General features: G+C 34.3%; 1 protein-coding gene across 2 annotated transcripts; it reads left to right on the top strand.

The window, feature by feature from the left end:
• The first annotated feature begins 1012 nt into the window (after positions 1-1012).
• LOC126713068 (vacuolar protein sorting-associated protein 45 homolog) lies at positions 1013-10685 on the top strand. Of its 2 annotated transcripts, XR_007651263.1 has the most exons (14): positions 1013-1319; positions 1843-2044; positions 2196-2275; positions 2607-2834; positions 3289-3414; positions 3531-3611; positions 3702-3843; positions 3953-4131; positions 6497-6652; positions 6784-6891; positions 6967-7088; positions 7221-7311; positions 9362-9493; positions 10039-10685. XR_007651263.1 is itself a non-coding variant. In XM_050412715.1 (13 exons), the coding sequence occupies exons 1-13, from the start codon at positions 1230-1232 to the stop codon at positions 10097-10099; spliced, it is 1707 nt and encodes a 568-aa protein (XP_050268672.1). In that variant the 5' UTR covers positions 1013-1229; the 3' UTR covers positions 10100-10685. The 2 variants fall into 2 exon arrangements, 1 of the variants encoding a protein (XP_050268672.1); XM_050412715.1 differs by lacking the exon at positions 7221-7311.
• Positions 10686-12644: the final 1959 nt, after the last annotated feature.

The following is a 12644-nucleotide window of genomic DNA, read 5'->3' as shown; positions in this document are numbered from 1 at the left end:
GTAAAGTTGTTATCTAAAACTACAACAAATTTTGTAACTAAATTTTGTTCTTAAAGTAAATTTATTTTTTAATCATGTGCTAATTAATCATGTCAGCAAAGATCGTCGAACCTAAAAAAAAAAAGCAGCATTTAGGTTTTTTTTTTTTTTTTTTTTTTTTTTTTTTTTTTTTTAATGCAAATTGCACGTTCAAGTTTGGCTAAAATTAACTAATAAAATCTATCAAAAAAAACTAATAAAAAAATTGAAATCTTTTTAATTTTTATAGATTTTTTTATGTGAGAAAATTATTTTTTTAATGAAAATTATTTATGAAAATTGGAAAAAAAAAATTTGAATTAAATAAATTTAAAACTTGATTGAAAAAAAAGTAAAATTAGGAACATTGAAATAAATTTAAGTGACATGGGCAGTTTGCATTTTTCCTTTTCTTTTTTGGTGGCAAAACACCGGAGGTTTTGAGCGAAATAACCTCCTTCAGCCTTTCTATTTTGTAAGTTAGACAACGTTTGAAACAATTTTGGAAAATAGCATCTCGAGTTTCAAAAAATCGAGATCTACTTACAAAACTCGACCTTCAAAGACTCGCGTTCTGAGTGGGAAAATGCCACATAGATCTCGAGTCTTTAAGACTCGAGTTTTATGCAAAAAATTTCACCTATAGTGGCGTTTTTAAGCCTTACAGTGACGTTTTAAATCCCTATAGCGGCGTTTTCTGCAAAAAAAAATTTGTAAGTACCAGGTTTATGGTGCCCTATAGTGGCGTTTTTAATACCTATAGTGACGTTTTAAAGCCATATAGCGGCGTTTTTTGCAATTTATGGAAATCGAGTCTCTAAAACTCGATTTTCAGCGCAATTTTTTTTCCCCAAATCGAGACTTAAAAACTCGAGTTCCATCTGGAACTCGAGTTTTAGATACTCGAGATGTTATTTTTCAAAATTGTTTTGAAATATGACAATTAACTAAATTGTTTAATATTTATTGTTATTTTAAAAAAAAATTCCAAAACACCGTCCAGTTTGTTTGATTGGGGCGCGGTTGATGGCTTCTAACTGAAACGGTGCCTTTCAAAATCGGATTTCTCTCATGCATTCTCTCGTCGCAGATCTAACTACCCGACTCTCAATTCCTCTCGCTTCGAATCCGAAAATCCATCACAAATCTGCTATTCAACTCCATCATCATCATCGTTAGATCACAGCCGTAGATCGGAGTGGAGCCCAAACATGGTTCTAGTATCGGCCGTACGCGATTACATCAACCGGATGTTGCAGGACATCTCGGGCATGAAGGTTCTCATCCTCGATTCTCACACGGTATCCTCATTCCCAAACACTCCTCTTTTCATTTCTCTTTTTTTATTTTATATCCACTCTCTATTTGGATTTTGGATTCCTAGAAAGTTGACGGTAATGATTTATAAATTTCTAGGAGCAATTGAAATTTCCATCTTTTATGTATAACTATTAAATGCTTCAATTCTAAACGAGTGTGTCCAGACCTCTTCGAGTATCTGACAATACTACATTGTATTGTGTGCGTGCGTGCTGTCACGTGTACAAATTTATTATCGTGAAGGGCTATGGCACCGAGCATTATGAATGTTGTTGAAACTTTACGAATTCTGGTGATTTTTTTAAAAAAAAATTTATTTTTATGAAACCCTTATTATATGAGAGATTGTTAGCTTGAATTGCTAATGTGGCTATTTGATTTTTTCGCGAGGATTAGCTAAGCTAATCTGACAATGCCGCATTGTTTTTGTTACATACGAATTGGGTCTAGTGGGTTAAAAGCAGGAAAAGAGAGATACTAATCAATTCGGTTAATGATTTGCAGGTTAGTGTAGTTAGTGTCGGGTATTCACAGTCGGAACTTCTTCAGAAAGAAGTATTCTTGGTAGAATTGGTAGATTCCATATCCAAGTCAAAAGAATCTATGTCACATCTTAAGGCAGTTTACTTCCTTCGGCCCACGTCAGAGAATATCCAGCATTTGCGGCGACAGCTAGCTAGTCCTAGATTTGGAGAGTACCACCTATGTAAGTTTTGTTAAATTACCTTATAATTTGAGAGGAGCAACAATGACATCTTGCCACTGAAATTGTACTTAAAAGTTTCAAAAAAATTTATGTTAGTGATTTTTAGCTGTTGATTTGAAGCTTCTTTGTGTGAATACTGAATTTCGTACAGTTTTCTCAAATATATTGAAGGATACTCAGATTCATAATTTAGCTGATTCAGATGAACAGGAAGTTGTCCGGCAGATTCAGGTAACTCTCACTGACTAAACACTGTTTTGCATTTACTAAAAAAAATTTATGGTTGATATTTTACTTTACTGTTTTTCATTTTAGCCATTCTGAAAATTCATATTCAGCTCAAATTTGGAAATATATCATAATTGAAAACTTGGGAAAAAATGGGTAAGCTTAAAGTATCATTAGCACGTCATTGTCACAGGCTAGCATTTATGGGGTTGGTTAAGCATGGTCCTAATTCTTGTTCTGATGCATGAGTAGATGTTATCTTATTTGACCTTGTTGTTTTGCCACCTCATATTAAACTTCAAAGTTAGATATAATTATTATCTCAATCTTGCAGGAATTTTATGCAGACTTTGTAGCAATTGATCCATACCATTTCACTTTGAATATGCCGTCAAATCACATTTATATGCTCCCGGCAGTTGTAGATACTTCAAATTTGCCGCACTTCTGTGACCGAGTTGTTGATGGTATTGCATCCATTTTTTTGTCCTTAAAAAGAAGACCTATTATTAGATATCAAAGGACTTCAGATATTGCTAAGAGGATAGCACAGGAAACGGCTGTAAGTGAAGCACTGGGAGCTATAGTGTAGATATTACTTGTTCATGATATGTATTACTGAGTTTCATATGAATTTTGCGCTATCTGATTTCAGAATTTAATATACACACATGTAGATATTACTTGTTCATGATATATGTATCACTGAGTTCCATATTAGTTTTGCACATTCTTTTTCAGAATTTCATTTTTTTGTTTAATTTTTTTTTTAAATTGAAAATTCAATAATTACAACAGAGGAGGGGAGATTTGAAACCTAGATGTCATAGACACACCAAGATATCTGTTTTCAGGATTTCATGCACGCATGTGTCGTTTTTTTTTTCAAAGAAACTGAGTGATGATATGTGTATTCATGATATTTCGTATCATTGTTTATTTTATTGGATGCAGTTTCTTCTTCTAATTTTAGGTACATAGAAACCTGACTTTTATTCTTTTTTGGGATGTATCAGAGGCTGATGTACCAACAGGAGAGTGGGCTTTTTGATTTCAGACGAATGGAAGTTTCCCCATTGTTGCTGGTAATTGATAGGAGGGATGATCCTGTGGCCCCATTGCTAAACCAGTGGACCTATCAGGTATTTGGGGTTGTCAGTACAGGTTTACCATTTGTATGAGAAACGCCTCTTTGTTTTGATGTAACATGGATGGTTTTATTATTTATTGAACTCATTTATTATATCATGTTCCATAGGCAATGGTTCATGAATTGATAGGTATTCAAGACAACAAGGTCGATTTGAGAAACATTGGCAAACTTCCAAAGGATCAACAGGTTGCATTGCATTTCCTTGTATAGTGCACATATTTATTTTTATGGTTTACATTGCTAAGAAAATGATCTTTGTTCAATTCTCACTCACAGGAGATTGTGTTGTCATCAGAGCAAGATGCCTTTTTCAAAGCTAACATGTATGAGAATTTTGGAGATATTGGGATGAATATCAAGCGATTGGTAGATGAATTTCAGCACATTTCAAAGAGTAACCAGAGTATTCAGACAATAGGTTTGTATGAGGCTTGATAAATTCAGATTTACGAGATATTTTGTTACTAAATTAGCACGGTTGCTTGAGGTATAACATTCCATCATTCTGACATTTTGAATTTCTGCAGAAGACATGGCCAAATTTGTTGACAATTACCCTGAGTACAGAAAAATGCATGGAAATGTTTCAAAGCATGTGACATTGGTCACAGAAATGAGCAAGATAGTTGAAGAGAGAAAACTCATGTTAGTTTCACAAACAGAGCAGGAGTTGGCTTGTAATGGTGGTCAAGTGGCAGCATTTGAGGTAGTGTAATCAATTGTATAGTGTCTCGTTTTTCTCTAAATATTGTTTATGTTAGTTCATATCTATCCATGAGCCTACTTAGATATATGTTTTTCTAGATAATTTATAATAGAAATTATTATAAGATGCATAAGTATGGATTTCACATTTGTAGTCCCACGACAATCAGTTTTTATAAATTGAGGATATGATATAATTTTCTGGACAGCTATATGATCATGAATCAAGCACAATGAGTAGATTATCCTTGTAAAGAAGGTTGAAGAAAAGGATGCTATCTTGGATGAATTTGTTGTATGCACATAAACTAATCAGACATTAAGATGGGTTATGTTATTTACCCAATGTTCAAATATGGTGGGGAAATGAATTTACAAATTGTAACATGTTAAAATATATTTTAAAAAAATGATGACCTGGTGAAAGAAGTTTTTAGTTTTACACATTGGAACTAATAATAAACTTGAGAGGCTACACCAACAGCAACTGCATTACTAGCTCCGTGTGTTACTATTTGTAAAGCATTTTCCTTGTGAAATTTTTTTTTTTTACACAATATTTTCAAGGAAAATAAATTTTTTTATTGAGACCCTGAAAAATAATTTTCTACTATTTGGTTGCACAAAATCTAATCTGTTGAGGAAAATAATAGACTAGAATGGAGGAAAACAGTACATTTGGTCAACCCTAACTAATCTATTGAGGATCCATAGCCAACCCCAAAATTTTGGGACTAAGGTTGCACAAAATTTATGTTAAAACCTACAAAAAGTTAGTAGGCAGTGGTGGGAGGAGCTTCTGGGATTTTTTTTTTTTTGGGGGGGGGGGGGGTGGGTGTTGGTGGCGGCATAGTGAGGAGAAGTTGGACAGGGAAGGTAGGAAGGTGGTCTGGTATTTGGTTTTTTCTAGAGTTAGGTGTATCTTTCTAAGTATGTAAAAAAAATAAATAAAAAATATTACATAATTGTTAGTTGTCAGTCAGAGTTGTTGGCCTTGGGTTTAAATTTACTAATGGGTAAGTCTTACTTAGTTATGGGCTTTTATGTGTGGTCTTTGGTCCAATTCATTTAGGAGTTTGTTTATTAGTCAAAGGAAGAGTTCTAGTTCTATTGGGAAAAGTTAAGATCTAGAGTCTATACAAGTGTCATTGCACTCAAAGAAAGATGGAGTTGATTAATAGAAAATTGAGTGTTTTGAGTATTGAGGGCACTTTGGTCTTAACGTTCTATTCTCACTTTCAATTCCCTCTTTCTTTTCTTTTTAACATCTCTTTTTTTTTTTTTTTTTTTAATATTAGTTTAATTGAAAATGAGAAATACTGTGTTCACTATGATGAATTCAAAGTATTTAAAATTACAAACAATTATATAGAAGGTACCAAAGGGTTTTTGAAGTCAATAATGGAATTACAAACTGTAAAGCCCCATGTCCTAGCCCAATCAAACAAGTTATGGATCAGCAGAGATTGCAATTGCTCAAGGGATCTATCAGCATCTTCAAACATATGGTTATTCCATTACTTCGACACTAACCACATCAAACATGCAGGAACACCGAGAGAGGCCAAAAAAATGTTACATGGGAGAGAGAGATTAAAGAGCATGGAATATGCATTATACAAGTATCTTATGGTTGGAGAAACAATAATGATTCAAAATATATTTCAAAGAATATGATAAAACCATAAGCAAACACATATTGGAGAGATTTAAAAGCCAGACAAGTCAATATGGAATTTAAAAGAAAGAAAGAAAAAGATATTTTATTTGGTGGGGTGGGCGGCAGTCCTTACAGTTTCTTTTTTTTTGTGTGGCGATAAATAGGTTCTCTAGAGGTTTTGTGTAAGTTATTTTGAAGTTTCATAGGCGATTAGAAGTTAATGACATCATTCAATAGGATTAACACAAAATCTATGTCTTCTCTTAAAAATGAAAGGCCTGTGCAATAAATACATAAATACTGCTTGTTTGATTACCTAATTTTCCTTTCTGTGTTAAAAGATTATAATGCTATTTGGTCTTCTGAATTATGGTTTATATTAGCATATCATGTTTGTGCCCTTAAAGTGTCCATCTACTGATATTGAGTGTTGCTACATGCACCGATATTTGGAGACTTTTTCACCCCCCCCCCCCCCCCCCCCCCTCCCTCTCTCTCTCTCTCTCTGACACATGTACACTTACATGGGCACACCACAAAACACTGGGGAGGGGGAGTGAAAAGGTCAGTGGTGTCAATAGACTTACCAACTGATATATGATTTGAGATAATACCTGAATTTGACAGCTTGAAATTAGAGCCGGAAATATATAGTATAAGGTTTGAATGTTGAGCAATGACCTTCCCTTGCCAAACTTCAATGCAGGCAGTGACAAATCTTTTAAACAATGAAAGTGTATCTGATATTGACCGTTTACGCTTAGTGATGCTTTATGCTTTGCGCTACGAGAAGGAAAGCCCTGTTCAATTGATGCAGCTTTTCAACAAACTGGCTTCTCGATCTGCCAAGTACAAACCAGGGGTAAAATAAGCAAACCAGCATTTCTGTTTTGCATGCTTTGATGCTTTAGTAGAGTTGCAAATTTGTTGAAATTGTTGTGGTCCTTGCTTTGATTCACTGGTTTTGAAAAATTGGCCATCATGGTATGACAGCTTGTCCAGTTCGTCTTGAAGCAAGCAGGTGTTGATAAGCGAACTGGGGATCTTTTTGGAAATCGAGATCTTTTGAATATTGCTCGTAATATGGCTCGTGGACTGAAGGTTGGTTAGAAACACTGTACTTTCAGCTTGCGGATGTGGTTAGATGCTTATACATCATTTTCCCACCTGCTGTAGGGGGTTGAGAATGTTTACACCCAGCACCAACCACTTTTGTTCCAAACCATGGAAAGCATTTCCAAGGGACGGTTGAGAGATGTGGACTACCCATATATTGGCAATCACTTTCAGCAGGGCAGGTTTGTTTTCTAAAATAACTGTTTCTTCCCAGAAGGGTTGCAGTTTATCTCTTGCAAATTTTGGAAGGTAGTGTGGTTTCTTTCCACTGTTAAAAACTGGACCAGACGAGCTGATTCAACCAATTCAATCAGGAACTCTATACCAATCCAAATATGGCCTAAAACCAGATTTTCTGAAAAACTGGGCTTAACTGAATATCCTGTGGTCAGACTGCAAAAACTGGTAACCGGAATTTGTTATGCATCTGCATGTACATGTTCATGTATGTGTGTTTGTATGTATGTACATGTATGTTTGCATATTATCTATTGCCAAGATAACACTAGTTATGTAACTAATTTTACTCTTTAATAATGAGAAGAGTTTACAAGGAAAAACCCACTTCATACAAATTTCTCAGTCTTAAATAACATATTATCTCTCATCAGATATATGATGCAAATGTCTTAACTTTCAGCACTTGTTGGAAGAAGTTATGCTGGTCTGTAACTTCTCACCCCCCCCCCCCCCCCTTTTTCCCCTCCCCCCAAAAAAATACAAAGAAATAAGGTATGCTGGTCCATTAATGGCTCATTTGAAGCAAACCACATTATATCGACATATTTTATGGCAAGTCACACACCAAGGGTGGATGATTTATTAATTAGGCATTTTTTATCTTTGGGAGTTTGGCCTTATGCATATTTTGGGCATTGATGTTTCACCCTAATATAGTCACAGGGATTGATAAGAGTTAACTGAGGTGGCTGTGTCCCCTCAATTTGTTGAAGACAGACAGTTCTTAAGCCATCTAGCCTACCCCCAGAACTTAGATTATAGTTCATTTAATGGCAACTATTACTGTTTCTACGTAGCATCTTGATTCCCATACTACCACACATCCAAATCAGATATATTATTTTGATAAGTGATAAATTTTATTTAGAAGAAAAAAAAAGAGCAATCCTAGTGCATGGGAGGTCTGCAAGGAAAACACTTAAAAAAATTATGTAAGTAATAGTTTTCATTAAGAAAGTGCAAAAAGGGGCACAATCCTAGTACATGGGATCTTTACAAAAAGAAGACCCAAAAGAAATAAAATTAACATGTACAAAAGAAACACTAAAACCAATGAGGTCTAGCTTAAAGAGAATCTCCTCCCCTTGTAGGAGCTAGGTGGAGGGTGAGCTTGTGCAGTTACCAATAAATGCTAAAAAGAGGGGAAAAAAGGACTAAGATATGAAATTGCAAATGTTTATAAATTCCAGAAACAAAAGTAATAGTAAGCTAGAAGTAGATGTCAACGTGAAAATCAGATATATATGCCCTTGATCATGCCTTTAACGATTGGGAATTGGAGATAGTAGTGGACTTTCTTTGTATTTTGGAGTATAATACTCCTGCTAGGGAGGGTGGGGATCAAATGTGGTGGGTGCCAAAGAAGAAAGGGGAATTTGATATTTTCTCGTATTATAATACACTAAGAGGTTCCTCTTTGATCATATATTCCTTGGAAAGGTAGCTGGGGGGTCAAGGTACCTAGATGGGTTTCATTCTTTGTTTGGACTGTGGCTTGGGAGAAGATATTTACTAGTGATAATTTGAGGAGGTATAGTGGAGAGACTGTGGATCATTCATTGATTCATTGTGAGAAGGCGAATTAGTTATGGTGTTTTGTCCTTGGATCCTTTGGGATCTCTTGGGTTTCCCCTAGTGATAGATCTTCTTTTTGGATGGAAGAATTGGTTGGGAAACACTCGTCTAACATTTGGAATTTGATTCCGTTGTGTTTGATGTGGTGTATTTGGAGGGAGCTTAATAGTCGTACTTTCGAGGATGTGGAGATTTAAGACAATCAGCTGCTTGCCTCCTTTGTTGGCACCTTGTTTGATTGGTCTTGGGTTTGGGGACTCACATCTAGTGAATCTGTCCTAATGTTTGTAGATACGCTTCTTTCTTGTATATAGTTTTTGTTTTTCCTTTTTGTTTTTGTAATCTTTGGCTGATTTATGTTTTTTGCATAAATTAGTCCTTTTTTAATAACACTTTTTCTTACCTTAAAAAAAAAAAAAAGGTTCTCTACCATTTTTACTCAAGTCTCCTATCTTTCCCCTTCATTTTGCTATTACATCCTACAGTAAAGGCTTTTCAAGCATGGACAGACTATTGTAGGATTGAGCATTAATTTATATTTGAGATAGCCTTTAAAGTGAAAGTTATAGCCTTCAAATAAAGATTTTCGAAAGGTTTTGGGTAATATAGCTTGAATGATAAACACTTCATCTTTGAGCAGGCCACAGGAAGTAGTCATATTCATTGTTGGAGGGACGACATATGAAGAGTCACGTTCTGTTGCTCTACAAAATGCCAGCAATTCTGGAATTCGTTTTATACTTGGTGGTTCTGTGGTTCTGAATTCTAAGAGGTATGTATGCTTTGGAATCATCATTGTGATTTTAGAAGATGCTATCTGTGGTTCATGCTTGGCACACACTAGCTTTAAATGCAAACTTCTATGGCCTTCATCTTTCTTGCATCAGCTGCAAATTTGAGAATGTAGTTGTGGGTTGGATTGCTTCAGGTTAATTTGACACTTGGTGAAACTTTGTTGTGCTTGTGGATTTGGGTTTGGCATTATTCATCCCATGTAGGTTGCTAGCATGCAATGATATGAAGCTTCTTAAAATTTAGAAGTCAATTTTCTTTTTTTTGACCCAAGCCTAGAGATTGGAAGGTTGTTAAGCAGACGTCTAGCATATAACTTCAGTCACACTTTACTGAACTTAAATCTCAACTAATACAAATCGCCATAAATTGTATTTATTTTAGACTTTTGTCATATGTATAGGATATGTTTAGTGATAATTTTAGGCTAGTTTAGTCAATCGATGGAACGTAGTTAAGTGGAAACCATCCTTTCTTTACATGATGTTCCTCTGATCCAATATTCATTCTGGCCAAAAAAAGCAGGTTTCTGAAGGACTTGGAAGAAGCTCAAAGGATGGCTCGTTCTAGCACAGTAGTGGTTTGAAGCCCATCATATGTGTCTTCAGAGTCATTTAGATAATTTTTTGTGGCTTTACATGGAGCTTTTTGACCGGTGACTTGCAGTGGTGAGATTGTTAATGAATATTGGGAGGAGGAACTTGATGAGGGGTCATCAGAATCAACCCACCTTTACTGCATTAGACATCCAATATTCACCAATTTTCAAAGGAATAAAAGGTAAATAGGTTTTGAGAGGCTAAATCCATTACGTAATATGAGATATTACTGATTTACGAGAAATAATTTGCAGATAGCCATATCACTTGTTTAACAACACCACCTTGCATTGTTAAAGATGTAAAATCACATACATATTTTTTTCTTTTTCTATTTTTGGTTGTATACATGTTTGATGTATCCTGGGTAGTTGTGTAATTGGACAAATATTATGAAAAGTTACAGCTGAGCTATATTATAGTTGAGCCAGGGCCACGGGTTTTGTTTATACTTTAGCAAATCAATGATCTGGTGACATGGGAAGTTTTTGAATATTTCTGTGTATATAACAGGTATTGAAACTTTTGCTGTGCTGGTTATTACATATATTTTGATCAGGATTTTTTTTTTTTTTTCCTGGTGTGTTGTATGGTGAATCAATATTCAGGCAGCATCTTTTGCTTATTTTGATTGGCAATGGCATTGTGTTTAATTATATGCGACTGTTGCATTCTAGTCATCTTCCAAATTGCCAACGACGCAGGCCGAATTACACCATCTTTGCCTTTAGGCAAACACAGACAATCGGTCATATAACCAAGCTGCTTGTAGATTGCCGCTGAAATGTACTGCCTGATTCTTTTTACTTACTAAAGGAGGATGGTTGTGATATCAATCTCTCTCTCATGCAAAGCATACATACGAAAAAATAAAACTGATGGGGCAACACCTATCAAATTTGATTGGGTTAAATCATTTTTTTATATATAAAAATCATAATAATGTATGGGTTTAAACCGCTCAAAAAGAATTATAAAATTTAACAATAGATAATTTTCAAATTTCATTTAAATCAGAGAAGAAAATTAATTTATATCATTACTTATAGAATAGTTGAATTGTAAATAGTATTACATAGCCTATCCAGAAAAGAAAAAAAAAAAGTTATTACATACGTAATGACTCACCGTATTAAAATAAATAAGTATACTATGGATAAAAGTATAGAAGAAAAATTGAAATATTTTCGTACACGTATAATAAGAAAAATGTTTAATATGTGTTTTATATGTTAAAAAAAATTCTTAATATAGTTTTGTGTATTTTTCTTTGGTACAAAGAATATAATTTTTAAAAAAAAACGTACGTGTAACATACTATATTTATTACTTTTTTTTGACTAACTAGAATTTGTTAGTGTTGTAAACAAGGAACAATTATATATATATATATATATATATATATATGATGTGTGAAATCAGTACGACGAATGTTTCGAGTTTCAACGGTAGTTTGATGATCAGAAAAGAAAGAAAGAGATTATCAAAAGTGATCAGGAAGTAAACCAGCCAAGGACCCTCCAACAGTTAAGTCAATTTTCTCTCTAGAACTCAAGTTTAGTGAATAGATGAATAGTAAAATGTACCTTGGGCTGGTAAGATTGGGTCCCTTTTATAGAGAGTTTGAAATAGGTTTACTTGTTAGGTGCTGCTAATATCATGAGAGATATGTGGACTTAGTGGGGAGCGTGGAGTGAATTTCCGAAGATTCACCCAACGTTCTGAGATGAGAGATCATAGTCTAACTATTTATAATTAGTAGAAAATTTTTAGAATTTTAATTAAAGTGTTTATTGGTCATCCATACCTTCGTTATGGTGTGAACGACCAGAATCTCTTTAGATGACTGGTGACATGCTTAGACATCCATATTTTATGTTTGTGGTGCACATTTCTCCTTTCTCCTCTCTAAAGACTGTCTTGAATGACCATTCTTGACGGAAACTACTTGTTGTGAATCACCATCCAAAATATATATATATATATATATATATTCCTCAAATTATTAAGAATTTTACGGTAGAGATGATAAGGATGAAGGCCTTTTTGTGAAATGAGTGTTATCCTCTCTCCAACCAATTACCAGTGAAATTAGTGTTCTCACCTTTTTGTTGTTGTCCTTTTCCGCATGTCTTTACTCTTTACCCTAACATTCAATAGCATGAACTTTCCATTTTTCATTCCCCTCATTTTAACAAATTCACAACATGTATTCTATCATACTCCGTAGTTTCAACTTAACCAAAACAATGGAGAAGTGGAAGGATATGATCCCATATTTTGAGACACAGAATTTTAAGATAAAAGAACAAATCTTTTGTAATTATATGGTTTCTACACAATGAGTGAACAAAAAATACTGTGAAATTGGACCGAGTAAGGAACTACGCACGGTGCTGGTAGCAAATCGTTTTCACAAATCAACTATGAAAATGTAAGATAAAAAAGCAGCAATACTCAAACATATAATGCTAATACTTTTATTATAATTATAACTAACCAAAGCAATGGTTGTGTATTTGTTTTTTTTTT

Source organism: Quercus robur, chromosome 2, assembly GCF_932294415.1.
Source record: "Quercus robur chromosome 2, dhQueRobu3.1, whole genome shotgun sequence".
Taxonomy (NCBI): Eukaryota; Viridiplantae; Streptophyta; class Magnoliopsida; order Fagales; family Fagaceae; genus Quercus; species Quercus robur.
Note: the sequence above shows the minus strand (reverse complement) of the source record. Positions and strands in the feature narration are given on the sequence as shown.

Bases quoted from the DNA above. Each gene is read 5' to 3' on its own strand.
- LOC126713068 (XM_050412715.1), top strand. From the start codon at position 1,230: ATGGTTCTAGTATCGGCCGTACGCGATTACATCAACCGGATGTTGCAG. The intron at 2,835-3,288 runs GTAAGTGAAGCA...GGGATGTATCAG, and splicing joins GGATAGCACAGGAAACGGCT to AGGCTGATGTACCAACAGGA. The intron at 3,844-3,952 runs GTTTGTATGAGG...GAATTTCTGCAG, and splicing joins CCAGAGTATTCAGACAATAG to AAGACATGGCCAAATTTGTT.